At 47.9% G+C, this 15,189-nt stretch overlaps 1 protein-coding gene across 1 annotated transcript in view; it reads right to left on the bottom strand.

Moving 5' to 3' along the window:
• The window catches only part of LOC137330088 (multimerin-1-like), a 65,852-nt gene that overhangs the window by 42,964 nt on the left and 7,699 nt on the right, over window positions 1–15,189 (bottom strand). The window contains exons 2-3 of the mRNA XM_067994467.1: window positions 13,354–13,473; window positions 1,794–1,900 (exon numbers count right to left, since the gene is read on the bottom strand). Coding sequence (XP_067850568.1) covers window positions 1,794–1,900; window positions 13,354–13,473 — 227 coding nt within the window. The remainder of the gene's footprint in view (window positions 1–1,793; window positions 1,901–13,353; window positions 13,474–15,189) is intronic.

Below are 15,189 nucleotides of genomic sequence, written 5' to 3'. Positions count from 1 at the left end.
GGAAATCAAATCTACTGGAGTTTTTTGAGGATGTAACTAATAGAATAGATAGGGGAGAACCAGTGGATGTGGTGTATTTGTATTTTCAGAAGGCTTTTGATAAGATCCCACACAAGAGGTTACTGTGCAAAATTAAAGCATATGGGATTAGGGGGAATATACTGGCATGGATTGAGAATTGGTTGACAGACAGGAAACAGAGAGTAGGAATAAACAGGTCTTTATCCGGGTGGCAGGCAGTGACTAGTGGGGTACCTCAGGGATCAGTGCTTGGGCCCCAGCTATTCACAATATATATCAATGATTTGGATGAGGGAACTAAATGTAACATTTCCAAGTTTGCAGACGACACAAAGCTGGGGTGGAATGTGAGCTGTGAGGAGGATGCAAAGAGGCTCCAATGTGATTTAGACAAGTTGGGTGAGTGGGCAAGAACATGGCAGATGCAATATAACATGGATAAATGTGAGGTTATCCACTTTGGTTGTAAAAACAGAAAGACAGATTATTATCTGAATGGTGATAGATTGGGAAAAGGGGAGGTGCAATAAGACCTGGGTGTTCTTGTACACCAATCGTTGAAAGCGAGCATTCAGGTGCAGCAAGCAGTTAGGAAGGCGAATGGTATGTTGGCCTTCATTGCAAGAGGATTTGAGTACAGGAACAAGGATGTCTTACTGCAGTTGTACGGAGCCTTGGTGAGACCACATCTGGAGTATTGTGTGCAGTTTTGGTCTCCTTATCTGAGGAAGGATGTCCTCGCCATGGAGGGAATGCAACAAAGGTTTACCAGACTGATTCCTGGGATGGCAGGACTGACGTATGAGGAGAGATTGGGTTGACTAGGCCTATATTCACTAGAGTTTAGAAGAATGAGTGGTGATCTCATCGAAACATATAAAATTCTAACAGGACTAGACAGATTGGATGCAGGGAGGATATCCCTGATGGCTGGGGAGTCCAGAACCAGGGGTCACAGTCTCAGGATACGGGGTATGCCATTTAGAACCGAGATGAGGAGAAATTTCTTCACTCAGAGGGTGGTGAACCTGTGGAATTCTCCACCACAGAAGGCAGTGGAGGCCAAGTCATTAGATGTATTCAAGAAGGAGATAGATATATTTCTTAATGCTAAAGGGATCAAGGGATATGGGGAAAAAGCGGGAACAAGGTACTGAGTTAGATGATCAGCCATGATCATTTTGAATGGCGGAGCAGGCCCAAAGGAAATAGGAATGGCTCCTATTTTCCGTGTTTCTATGAGAGAGCGATGGAGAGGTTTCGGGAGGGAATTCCAGAGCTTAGGGCCTGGGCAGCTGAAGGCATGGCTGCCAATGGTGGAGCGAAGAAAATCGAGGATGCGCAAGAGGCCAGAATTGGAGGAGCGCAGAGATCTCGGAGGGTTGTAGGGCTGGAGGAGGTTACTGAGATAAGGCCATGGAGGCATTTGAAAACAAGGATGAGAATTTTAAAGTCGAGGCGTTCCCGGATTGGGAGCCAATGTAGGTCAGCAAGCACAGGGTGATAGGTGAATGGGACTTGGTGCAAGTTAGGATATGGGCAGCAAAGTTTTGGATGAGTTCAGTTTTATGGGAGGCCGGCCAGTAGAGCATTGGAATAGTCAAATCCAGAGGTAAAAAAGTCATGGATGAGGGTTTCAGCAATTGAGGCAGGGGCGGAGACGGGCGATGTTCTAGAGGTGGAAATCGACAATAGGCACAATATACTTTTGGGTGAGTACATCGTCTCTTCTGCCTGCGTCAGACGCTGTGACTGATTGGCTTAACACTGACCTTTGGGTTGGCAGTTAGCTCCAGCATATCCAGGACAGCACTTCCATTCCAAAGATGTCACTATTTTATGCCTCATTCTGTAAGCAGGGCGGTTCAGGATCTGGTATCTACGAACAGAAACATCCAGAATGTTTAGTGCGGACAACAACTTTTCATTTTTTGTTTTTTTTAACAAAGCAATTTTTTTTCATTTGGCAAAAAGAAGGATGCTCTGCCCTCTCAACCATTTGGCTGACAACCTACTGTACTAGAGCCCAAAGGTCACCAAGCAAATACCAGCCTCAAACAGGTACCTGCAGTATAATGGAGGCATATGAGGATATACTTTGTGAGACTCCATTCCCTACATGGCATGTTGCTTGATGGGAGTGTAGTTGTAGAACTGGGCATGGAAGTCAGTCTAGCAACTCACAGTGTTCCTGTTGTCCTCCCATTCCTTACTGGAAAATCAAGAGCATAGAACTGTGCCAGATTCTCCTGCTAAGCAAGACTTCACATTGGACTGCAGCCTCATAAAATTTGACCAATAATGTGCATTTAGCTTGTTGCATTGTGAAATGTTGACTTAGTATAATGTTCTTTCCATCACCTGCTCTCTGATGATTGCACAGTGTTCAGCTCCATTCGCAACTCCTCAGATAATGAAGCTGTCCATGCCCGCGTGCAGCAAAACCCAGACAACATCCAGGCTTGGGCTGGTAAGTGAAAAGTAACATTGGCACCAAAAAAATGCCAGGCAGTTACCGTCTCCGAGAAGAGAGAGTCTAAAAACCTCCCCTTGACATTCAGTGGCATTACCATCACTGAATTCCCCACCATCGACATCGTGGGGGTCACCATTGACCAGAAACTCAACTGGACCAGCCACATAAATGCCGTGGTTACTAGAGCAGGTCAGAGGCTGGGTATTCTGTGGTGAGTGACTCACCTCCTGAATCCCCAAAGACTCTCCATCACCTACATGGCACAAGTCAGGAGTGTGATGGAATACTCTCCACTTGCCCTGGATGGGTGCGACTGCAACAATAGTCAAGAAGCTCGACATCATCCAGGAGAAAACAGTCCGCTTGATCAGCACCCCATCCTCTGGCTTAAACATCCATTCCCTCCACCATTGGCATACCGTGGCCGCAGTGTGTACCACCTACAGGATGTACTGCAGCAACTCACCAAGGCTCCGGCAGCAACTCCCAAACCTGCGACCTCTACCACCTAGAAGGATAAAAGCAGCAAGCGCATGGGAACAACACCACCTCCAAATTCGCCTCCAAGTCACACACCATCCTGACTTGGACATTTATCGCCGTTCCTTCATCGTCGCTGGGTTAAAATCCTGGAACTCCCTACCTAACAGCATTGGGGGAGTACCTTCACCACGCGGACTGCCGCGGTTCAAGAAGAAGGCCCGCCACCACCTTCTCAAGGGCAACCAGTGTTAATTGTATCCATATGATTTATATCAATTAGTGTTAATTGTATTCAGGTGGTGCGTATCAATTGGGGACTCGCTTGTGCCAATTTATAGGAGAGCTTATCTAGAGTGTGGTGTGGGTAACGTGAAGGTCTGTGAATAAAGCAACTGAAGATTGCTCCGGAATTCTATCCTTCACCACCTGGTGATCCAGTTTATAACAACTAGGGATGGGCAATAAATGCTGGCCTTGCTAGCAACGCCCACATTCCGAGATGGCTTGTGATTTAATGTCAGATTAATGCACCGTTAACAGCCCAAAGCTCGAAATGCCAACAGATTGTAGAAATACAGCCAGTTGAATGGAAGCTTAATGTAGCCTCTTATACGACCCTGTATTACAGTACAGGTGTTTGGAAGCCAAACACAAGCCTGAAGCAGAGCAAAGAAATGAAAAAAGCATCCTCATCACAGTCCTTAACAAATAGCCAACAATAATAGGAAAGCAGAGTGTGATAGGAGGAGGAAATGATTCACCGCAAGGCAAGTCCTGATGTCAGCAGTGCCATCGGGGAGGAAGTAAATGGAGGTCAAATTGAAGGGTGAGCTGCTCAGCCCACTCCAGTCCATCTCCTAGCAAGTGAGGAGAGAGACATTTGCAGAGGACAGCAGTAGGTCACACCTGCCCTCTCACCTGCGAATGGTATTTGTTCCGACTAAAAAGAGGGGAAGTGGTCAGGGAATGAACCCCAAATAGAAATAATCAAATATCAGGTACTTTTAACTGAAGGATCAGAGAGGGAATGAAGGCTTACCCAATGTAAGCAGTTGCACAACAATTATTTGTAGCATCATCCCGGCAATGGCAGGAAGGAATTTGAAGCATTGCTGTTTCGTCCCATTTTGCCCTGAGGATAGGAAGCCATGATGTCTGCAAGGTTGGTGTTCACACTCGAGTAAAGGAAGGTTGCCCCGGATTTGTGTGACCCATCCCAATCTCCACCGATATCCACATGCTTTCCAGGGGTCCCTGGATTGTGATCAGGAGCAGGAACCCTGAATGATTCTTCTCCTCCCTAGCTCTGGACCGCCAAGGGCAAGTGTATTGTCTATGCTGCCACTCCAGCTGGGTTCGGCCACCTCCACGTAGATGGAGGATTGACCCTGGGGGTTTCCTGGTCTATGTGGTCACTGCCACAACAAATGGTGCAATTTATCCAGTGAGTCATTGGGGGGAAGGCTCGATGAGGATTTATATCTGGATGAGAATTTATTTATAGATGAGGATTTATATCTAGATGAGGGTTTATATCTAGATGGTAGCCCATTGCTCTTCCGTCACTGGGATGTGATCCCGATATTCAAATAATATTTTTACTAAACACAGACATCAGGAGTCATCCATAATTCTCATAATTTTAACAAGAGTATAGAGTATATTAGGAGAAGCAGTTAACCCTCCATCCATATATGCTTTTTTATGTGTAGAAATGATTGTACATTTTGAAAGGAAGAGAAAGCAAACTGAAAGATACATTCACAAAAAGGGTTTAAATTATGTTCTGCCAGTAGGAAGTCTCTGTATTGCACAGTATTTTTAATATAGTGCAGCTCTATAAATATATTGATTACGGTGTTTTACATGATTTAAAGACATTACCTCACCAATACTGTATTGAGAGTTCTGAATATACCATAATATATACTTCAGGTAAGATGTGGGATAATAAACATTGTATGAGGTTCAATTCCGTAGAATCATCAGCAGGTACAGATGCAGCAACGTCTGACAGATGTGCTCAGCAAGGGGTGGGAGAGGGAGGTAAATGATACATCTGTCCGCTTGATATTTAATTATCATCTCTTTACTCATTTCCTGCAGGAAGAATGTTTGATTCGATAATAACTGGTCTCCGCTTTTAATTTCTGTCTCGGAGAATAGATGTGATGGTTTTTATTGTTTAAAGGTGAATGGGTTTGATTGCATTGACAGCAGAACAGCTGAATGCGTAATTTCGGTCAGACAAAAATGTGCCACTCTCCACGGTGCCGCTGATGATGTATTATATTTTGAATAGTGTTAACCAGCACATGCCAATTTCTACGTTTTGTGGATGATTTCTCCTCTCTTCACTCCTCTCACAGCAACACCCTGCTGGGATACTGTCCCACAAGGCAAGAGGCAGCTTCCCACAGCTCGTCCAAACGGCTGTTTTTCACGTTTGATCCTTCACCACAAGTGTTGGCAAGGTTACCAGAAAGAAAGAACTTACATTTATACAGCAATTTGCACATGCTCAGGACATCCCAAAGTGCTTTACAGCCAATGAAGTACTTTTGAAGTGTGGTCACCATTGCAATGTAGGAAACGTGGAAGCCAATTTGCGCACAGCACGGTCCCACAACCAGCAATGTGACAATGACTAGATGATCTGTTTTTCGTGTGTTGGTTGAGGGATAAATATTGGCCAGGACACTGGTTGGAGCTCCTCAGCTCTTCTTCGAAATAGTGCCGTGGGATCTTTTACGTCCACCAGAGAGGGCAGATGGGGCCTTGGTTTAATGTTTCATCCAAGAGACAGCGGGCTCTATTTTAGCACCCGCCATCGGGTGCGTTTCTGGCGGGGGGGGCTACGAAAATCGGGGATTCCCGGGGTGGGTCGGGAGCCCGGCTCCAACCCGCCTCATTTCCGGGTTCGCCACTGACATGCTGACATGCGCGCGCAGCCCCCGCATGTGGGACTCCCGCCGGCAATTAAAACCGGCGGGGTGCCATTTAAAGTATTTATTTTGGTATTTCAGGTCATTTACAGACCTGATTAACGTGATATTTTAGGAGGGATGGGATTTTACAAACAACTGGGACTGTTTCCCGTACTGGGGGAAACACTCCCAGTTCAAATGGACATGTTGCAGCCATCAGCCTGTGGCAGCTGCAAAGGTCCATTTGACAGGTGGGGGGGGAGACCCTCATTCATTGCAGGAGGCCACTCTGTCACTTGGGACAAAGTTTGGCCTCCACCACCCTCCTCCTAACAACAAAATTCACCAACTTGCACACTTACCCCGGGGTCCAGACACATGTACCTACCTTGCGGACCCCCTCAGATGTACATCTTCCGGATGGGGGCCGCCGTAGCTGCAGTCATGACCTCCGCGGAGGGCGAACAGCATCACCAGCCTCGCCAGCCATGCCGTCCACCTCTGACACGTGGAGCCCCACAACACAGTGCTGTGACACATACACCTGTACAGCAGGAGGGAGGGCAACTGCAGAGAGAGATGCGTCGCAGAAGGCACTACCCTCGCCACAGGGTCCACAGACCAAGGCTCAGCTTCCTGGACCTCTCTGAGCAGCAGTGCACACGGAGGCTCAGAGTCACTCGACATGTAGTCGTGGACATCTGCAGCCTCCTTCATGCCGAGCTGCTCCCGGCTGGCCCGAGCACCATCTTCTTACCTGTCGCTGTCAAAGTCACCACTGCCCTCAACAACTTCTCCTCCGCATCTTTCCAGGGTGCCACCGGGGACATCGCCGACGTCTCTCAGTCGTCTGCACAAAAGAGCCCTGCAAATACACCTACACCCACTCTGCAGTGACACAATGGGTGGCATCAGTTGTGGGTCTTCATTGTGATCCTCAGGAAAGGGCATTATTGCACAAACCAGACAAGATTCGCAAAGACGTGGCAGTAGTGGTGCCAATATAATATGTAATGTGAGTTGCTCAGAAATTCAATATAAGTAAAAACCATGACAAACCCTCAAACACCCTTGTGCATCCCCTTCATGCTCACGACACGTTTGCCTTATGCTGCCTACTGCACATATGTGATGCATGCCCTGTGGCTGCAGCACAGGTAGTGGCAGGCTGAGTGAGGCTGGCCATGAGAGGGTGAGTATGAGATAGAGCCATGAGATTGTATGAGGATTGGGTTGAGTGTTCGTGGCGGGATGAGTAAGTGCAGGTAAGGTGAGGATGAGGTTTGAGTGGGTGTGAGGGGTGATGTGACAGAGTAGTGTTAGCAATGCAGAAGGAAATGTGGGGTGGGGGCGGTGAGGTTGCAGACGGAGTGTAGGGGAATGAGTAAGTGTACTCACTTTGGCTGACCTACTTAGGTCATTGCAGTGCCTCCTGCACTGTATGCAGGTGGGCGATATGTTGATGGTGCAGGTGACCTCCTCTGCCACCTCGAGCCAGGCCTTCTTGGTGGCAGAGGCAGGCCGCTTCCTCCCACCCACCGGGGGGGAAGATCTCTGTCCTCCCCCTCCTCCTCCTCCTAACCCCATCCAATAATACCTGGAGTGAGGCATCATTAAACCTGGGAGCAGCCTTCCCCCTGGGCTGCTCCATGCTGTAAATTTTCCTATTTCTTGCAGCATCAGTCAGTGGAGGACTGCCCCTTTAAATAGAGCTCCTCCAGCTGACAGACCTTACTGCGCATGCGCAGCCCGTCCAGCTCAGCAGCGGGGAACCCGGAACAAGAGGTAAGTGGATCCAATCAGCCTGCGATTGTGCGCGGGGCAGACTGATTTCACCGGGCGCGTTACCCACGTGCCCAATCACCATGGTAATATCAGGCCCAGCATCTCTGACAATACAACACTCCCTCAGTACAGCACTGCAGTGTCAATCTGCTCAAGTCTCTGGAGTGGGGCTTGAACCCATGACCTTCTGACTCAGGCCAGAGTGCTACCAACTGAGCCATGGCTGACACCTATTATGCTCATGGGAGGGTGAGGGTTTAGTCATAGCCGAGCCCCAATCCTCTCTGCGACCGAACGTCATTGCAGTTGCAGCAGGCATCACCTTCGGAATCAGAAGCAAGGACCCCGGCCGACCTTCCCCCTCCCTAACCCAGGTCACCTGTGGCACTCTGACAGCTGCCCCAGCTGAGATCAGTCAGTCGGGCAGAGTAGGATATGCGCTGGGAATTTCCTCGGGATTCTCCCATGTACGCAGAGGTTTACTCCAATCCTCCGCCAAGGTTATGGCGGTCGATCAGCAGAAAAGACACATCATACAGCACAGAAGGAGGCCATTCGGCCTATCGAACCAGTGCCAGCCCTTTGAATGAGCAATCCAATTAGTCCCACTCCCCGCTCTTTCCCCAAAGCCCTGCAAATTTTTCCTTTTCAAGTATATATCCAATTGCCTTTTGAAAGTTACTATTGAATCTGCTTCCACCATCCTTTCAAGCAGTGCATTCCAGATCGTAACAACTCGCTGCTTAAACAAATTTCTCCTCATCTCCCTCTGGTTCTTTTGCCAATCTGTGTCCTCTGGTTACTGACCCTCCTGCCAGTGAAAAGAGTTTCTCTTTATTTACTCTATTGAAACCCTTCATATAAACCCTGCTCATCTGTAGTAGTTTTAACAATCTCATATAGTAGGTTTTTAAGAATCAGGATAGCTACCACCTAGTCTTATGGAAGACGTAAAGGGGAAAGCTCACTCAGCCCTGACGCAATTTCGCATATTCTGCCAGGGACAAGCAGGTCTTCTGAAGGAAAGTAATACTCTCACCCTCCTTGCTGAAGACAGCAAGCATCTTCTTATTCTTGACTGGCTAATCCAGCCCTTGAATATTAAAACACTCAGGCCCTGTATGTCCATGGGGGTTACGCAAGAAAATGGAGGACAGGAAAATAGCAACTGGTCCATCGAGCCTGTCCCAATCAGTCATTAATGATACAAACACTCCTTACCCAGAGCCATGTAATCTTTCTCTAGTCAGTGCTCCTCCAGAGTCAACAAACTCCAGCCCGTTACAGGCCCCGTGTGAGTCCCCCTTCCAGGATCACCTGCGACCCAGACCCGACCTGCAGGCCAGTTCCACATAGGAGCTGGCCGATTTCCTGCCCTTCCATAACTGACGAGCTGCCTGCTTGGCGCCCGCAACTCGACGGCAGTGTATAAACGAGACCCAGGCCTCAAAGTGCCTGGGGCCTCACGCCAGCAAGAACGGGCGGATGACACGGCTGCTCCTCTGACCTCACGCCCATTTCGGGCGGAAGTCGAAATTCACTCCCATTTTCCTGGTTTCAGCATTTCCTGCTACAAAATCCGACATTACATAGAATTACATCAAGTCCACAGATCAGAAACAGGCCAGTCGGCCCAACTGGTGCATGCTGCTGGTGTTTATGCTCCACACGAGTCTCCTCCCACCCCTCTTCATCCAACCCGATCAGCATAACCTTCTGTTCCTTTCTCCCTCATGTATTTATCGAGCTTCCCCTTAAATACACCTATGTTATTTGCCTCAATTATTCCATGTGGTAGTGAGTTCCACATTCAAACCATTCTCTGAGTAAAGAAGTTTCTCCTGAATTCCTTTATGGCCCCTAGTATTGGACTCCCCCACAAGTGGAAACACCTTCTCCACGTCTACCCTATTTTTTTTTTATTCGTTCATGGGATGTGGGCGTCGCTGGCGAGGCCAGCATTTATTGCCCATCCCTAATTGCCCTCGAGAAGGTGGTGGTGAGCCGCCTTCTTGAACCGCTGCAGTCCGTGTGGTGACGGGTCTCCCACAGTGCTGTTAGGAAGGGAGTTCCAGGATTTTGACCCAGCGACAATGAAGGAACAGCAATATATTTCCAAGTTGGGATGGTGTGTGACTTGGAGGGGAACGTGCAGGTGGTGTTGTTCCCATGCGCCTGCTGCTCTTGTCCTTCTAGCTGGTAGAGGTCGCGGGTTTGGGAGGTGCTGTCGAAGAAGCCTTGGCGAGTTGCTGCAGTGCATCAGATGGTACACACTGCAGCCACAGTGCGCCGGTGGTGAAGGGAGTGAATGTTTAGGGTGGTGGATGGGGTGCCAATCAAGCGGGCTGCTTTATCTTGGATGGTGTCGAGCTTCTTGAGTGTTGTTGGAGCTGCACTCATCCAAGCAAGTGGAGAGTATTCCTGACTTGTGCCTTGTAGATGGTGGAAAGGCTTTGGGGAGTCAGGAGGTGAGTCACTCGCCGCAGAATACCCAGCCTCTGACCTGCTCTCGTAGCCACAGTATTTATATGGCTGGTCCAGTTAAGTTTCAGGTCAATGGTGACCCCCAGGATGTTGATGGTGGGGGATTCGGCGATGGTAATGCCGATGAATGTCAAGGGGAGATGGTTAGACTCTCTCTTGTTGGAGATGGTCATTGCCTGGCACTTATCTGGCGCGAATGTTACTTGCCACTTATGAGCCCAAGCCTGGATGTTGTCCAGGTCTTGCTGCATGCGGGCTCGGACTGCTTCATTATTTGAGGGGTTGCGAATGGAACTGAACACTGTGCAGTCATCAGCGAACATCCCCATTTCTGACCTTATGAAGGTCATTGATGAAGCAGCTGAAGATGGTTGGGCCTAGGACACTGCCCTGAGGAACTCCTGCAGCAATGTCCTGGGGCTGAGATGATTGGCCTCCAACAACCACCACATATTCCTTTTTGCTAGGTATGACTCCAGCCACTGGAGAGTTTTCCCCCTGATTCCCATTGACTTCAATTTTACTAGAGCTCCTTGGTGCCACACTCGGTCAAATGCTGCCTTGATGTCAAGGGCAGTCACTCTCACCTCACCTCTGGAATTCAGCTCTTTTGTCCATGTTTGGACCAAGGCTGTAATGAGGTCTGGAGCAGAGTGGTCCTGGCGGAACCCAAACTGAGCATCGGTGAGCAGGTTATTGGTGAGTAAGTGCCGCTTGATAGCACTGTCGACGACACCTTCCATCACTTTGCTGATGATTGAGAGTAGACTGATGGGGCGGTAATTGGCCGGATTGGATTTGTCCTGCTTTTTGTGGACAGGACATACCTGGGCAATTTTCCACATTGTCGGGTAGATGCCAGTGTTGTAGCTGTACTGGAACAGCTTGGCTAGAGGCGCAGCTAGTTCTGGAGCACAAGCCTTCAGCACTACAGCTGGGACGTTGTCGGGGCCCATAGCCTTTGCTGTATCCAGTGCACTCAGCCGTTTCTTGATATCACGTGGAGTGAATCGAATTGGCCGAAGACTGGCTTCCGTGATGGTGGGGATATCGGGAGGAGGCAGAGATGGATCATCCACCCGGCACTTCTGGCTGAAGATGGTTGCAAACGCTTCAGCCTTGTCTTTTGCACTCACGTGCTGGACTCCGCCATCATTGAGGATGGGGATGTTTGCAGAGCCTCCTCCTCCCATTAGTTGTTTAATTGTCCACCACCATTCACGACTGGGTGGCAGGACTGCAGAGCTTTGATCTGATCCGTTGGTTGTGGAATCGCTTAGCTCTGTCTATAGCATGTTGCTTCCACTGTTTAGCATGCATGTAGTCCTGAGTTGTAGCTTCACCAGGTTGGCACCTCATTTTTAGGTACGCCTGGTGCTGCTCCTGGCTTGCTCTTCTGCACTCCTCATTGAACCAGGGTTGATCTCCTGGCTTGTTGGTAATGGTAGAGTGAGGAATATGCCGGGCCATGAGGTTACAGATTGTGCTGGAATACAATTCTGCTGCTGCTGATGGCCCACAGCACCTCATGGATGCCCAGTTTTGAGCTGCTGGATCTGTTCTGAATCTATCCCATTTAGCACGGTGGTAGTGCCACACAACACGTTGGATGGTGTCCTCAGTGCGAAGACGGGACTTCATCTCCACGAGGACTGTGCGGTGGTCATTCCTACCAATACTGTCGTGGACAGATGCATTTGCAACAGGTAGATTGGTGAGGACAATGTCAAGTAAGTTTTTCCCTCGCGTTGGTTCGCTCACCACCTGCCGCAGGCCCAGTCTAGCAGCTGTGTCCTTCAGGACTCGGCCAGCTCGGTCAGTAGTGGTGCTTCCGAGCCACTCTTGGTGATGAACATTGAAGTCCCCCACCCAGAGTACATTTTGTGCCCTTGCTACCCTCAGTGCTTCCTCCAAGTCGTGCTCAACATGGAGGAGGACTGATTCATCAGCTGAGGGAGGACAGTAGGTGGTAATCAGCAGGAGGTTTCCTTGCCCATGTTTGACCTGATGCCATGAGATTTCATGAGGTCCAGAGTCAATGTTGAGGACTCCCAGGACCACTCCCTCCTCACTGTATATCACTGTACCGCCACCTCTGGTGGGTCTGTCCTGCCGGTGGGACAGGACATACCCAGGGATGGTGATGGAAGAGTCTGGGACTTTGGCTGAAAGGTATGATTCTGCGAGTATGGCTATGTCAGGCTGTTGCTTGACTCGTCTGTGGGACAGCTCTCCCAATTTTGGCACAAGTCCCCAGATGTTCGTAAGGAGGACCTCGCAGGGTCGACTGGGCTTGGTTTGCCGTTGTCGTGTCCTGGTGCCGTTGTCGTGTCCGGTGCCTCGTGGTCCGTCCGGTTTTATTCTTATTATGACTTTTCGTAGCGAGATTTTACAATTGAGTGGCTTGCTCAGCCATTCAGAGGGCAATTAAGAATCAACCACATTGCTGTGGGTCTGGAGTCACATATAGGCCAGACCGGGTAAGGACGGCAGGTTTCCTTCCCTAAAGGACATTAGTGAACCAGATGGGTTTTTACGACAATCCGGTAGTTTCATGGCGATCATTACTGATACTAGTATTTTAATTCCAGATTTTTTATTTAATTAATTTAATTTAATTAATTAAATTTAAATTCACCAGCTGCCGTGGTGGGATTTGAACTCATAACTCTGGATTTTAGTCCAGGCCTCTGGATTACTAGTCCAGTAACATAACCACTATGCTACCGTACCCCTTATGAACTCCTTCATAATTTTAAAGACCTCTATCAGGCCACTGCTCAGCCTTCTCTTTTCTGGAGAAAAGAGCTCCAGCTGTTCAGCCTTTACTGATAGGTATAACCTAATTTTTATATTTCATTTAAAGATTTGTGTGAAGAAGTGCTTCCTGACATCATCCTTGAATGGCCTAGCTCTAATTTTAAGGTTATGCCCCCGTGTTGTGGACTCCCCACCAGAGGAAATAGTTTCTCTCCATCTACCCTATCAACCTCTTTAATTATTTTAAACACCTCAATTAGATCACCCCTTAATTTTTTATATGGCAAGTAACTTTTGGTTCGCACTTGGTTCCAACTAGGCTTATTGTTTATTTATCCCAGAGATAAACAGGTTTAACACTTTGCACAATAAGTAATGTTGCGATGTCAATCAATATATACAAATGGTGATACATACCTCGGCTGGCAGTGCCCCACTTTCAATGGGCACGGCTTTGTTGATAGCAACACGTATGTCTGCATATTCTCTATTGTCACAGTAGGCGAGAGTCTTGTATGGACATAGGCACACCAGTTTCTTTAAAACAAAACAAGAAAGATTACACTTAACTTGGAAAGGGCTCATAACTCTTTGCACCTCCTGCACACTCGACACAGAGAAAACATACAGAGGCAATGCCACCAAAGGAAAGCACGAGGAGTGGGGAGGGGGTGGAGGAGGGGTTAATGACGCTCTGGAGAAAATGGCAAGGAACAAATTAATTGTAGAGAAGAGCATCTTGATTTCCAAAACTCAAAGCCAAATTATTTTCCCGCGGTCACATCTGACGCGAATCTGTTAAATCCAAAGTGTATTTTTGATGGAACTTTTCTCTGAAAAATCACAAGCGACAGAGTTGTAATTGTATAATAATCTAACCCTTAGATTTGAAGTACACCTGAGTTTCTGAAATGTCCATTTTCTTCTGCTGAGATTTCCCCCTTTCCGTGGTCCAAAAGACTTTCGATTCCACCTGCCCCATTTCCTAACAAATCTAACTTACCTATTAGTAAAACATTTGATAGGGTCGATGCAGAGAAAGTGTTTCATCTGGTGGAGAAATCCAGAACAAGGGAGCATAAGAAGGCATTTGATAAGGTCCCACATAGGAGACTGTTAGCTAAGATAGAAGCCCATGGAATCGAGGGAAAAGTACGGACTTGGTTAGGAAATTGGCTGAGCGAAAGGCGACAGAGAGTAGGGATAATGGGAAGGTACTCACATTGGCAGGATGTGACTAGTGGAGTCCCGCAGGGATCTGTCTTGGGGCCTCAATTATTCACAATATTTATTAACGACTTAGATGAAGGCATAGAAAGTCTCATATCTAAGTTTGCCGATGACGCAAAGATTGGTGGCATTGTAAGCAGTGTAGATGAAAACATAAAATTACAAAGCGATATTGATAGATTAGGTGAATGGGCAAAACTGTGGCAAATGGAATTCAATGTAGACAAATGTGAGGTCATTCACTTTGGATCAAAAAAGGATAGAACAGGGTACTTTCTAAATGGTAAAAAGTTAAAAACAGTGGATGTCCAAAGGGACTTAGGGGTTCAGGTACATAGATCACTGAAGTGTCATGAACAGGTGCAGAAAATAATCAAGAAGGCTAATGGAATGCTGGCCTTTATATCTAGAGGACTAGAGTACAAGGGGGCACAAGTTATGCTGCAGCTATACAAATCCCTGGTTCGACTGCACCTGGAGTACTGTGAGCAGTTCTGGGCACCGCACCTTCGGAAGGACATATTGGCCTTGGAGAGAGTGCAGCGTAGGTTTACTCGAATGATACCCGGACTTCAAGGGTTAAGTTACGAGGAGAGATTACACAAATTGGGATTGTATTCTCTGGAGTTTCGAAGGTTAAGGGGTGATCTGATCGAAGTTTATAAGATATTAAGGGGAACAGATAGGGTGGATAGAGAGAAACTATTTCCGCTGGTTGGGGATTTTAGGAGTAGGGGGCACAGTCTAAAAATTAGAGCCAGACCTTTCAGGAGCGAGATTAGAAAACATTTCTACACACAAAGGGTGGTAGAAGTTTGGAACTCTCTTCCGCAAACGGCAATTGATACTAGCTCAATTGCTAAATTTAAATCTGAGATAGATAGCTTTTTGGCAACCAAAGGTATTAAGGGATATGGGCCAAAGGCGGGTATATGGAGTTAGAGCACAGATCAGCCATGATCTTATCAAATGGCGGAGCAGGCACGAGGGGCTGAATGGCCTACTCCTGTTCCTATGTTCCTA

The sequence above is a fragment of the Heptranchias perlo genome, chromosome 1, assembly GCF_035084215.1.
Source record: "Heptranchias perlo isolate sHepPer1 chromosome 1, sHepPer1.hap1, whole genome shotgun sequence".
NCBI lineage: Eukaryota > Metazoa > Chordata > Chondrichthyes > Hexanchiformes > Hexanchidae > Heptranchias > Heptranchias perlo.
This window is presented reverse-complemented; position numbering and strand designations above follow the sequence as displayed.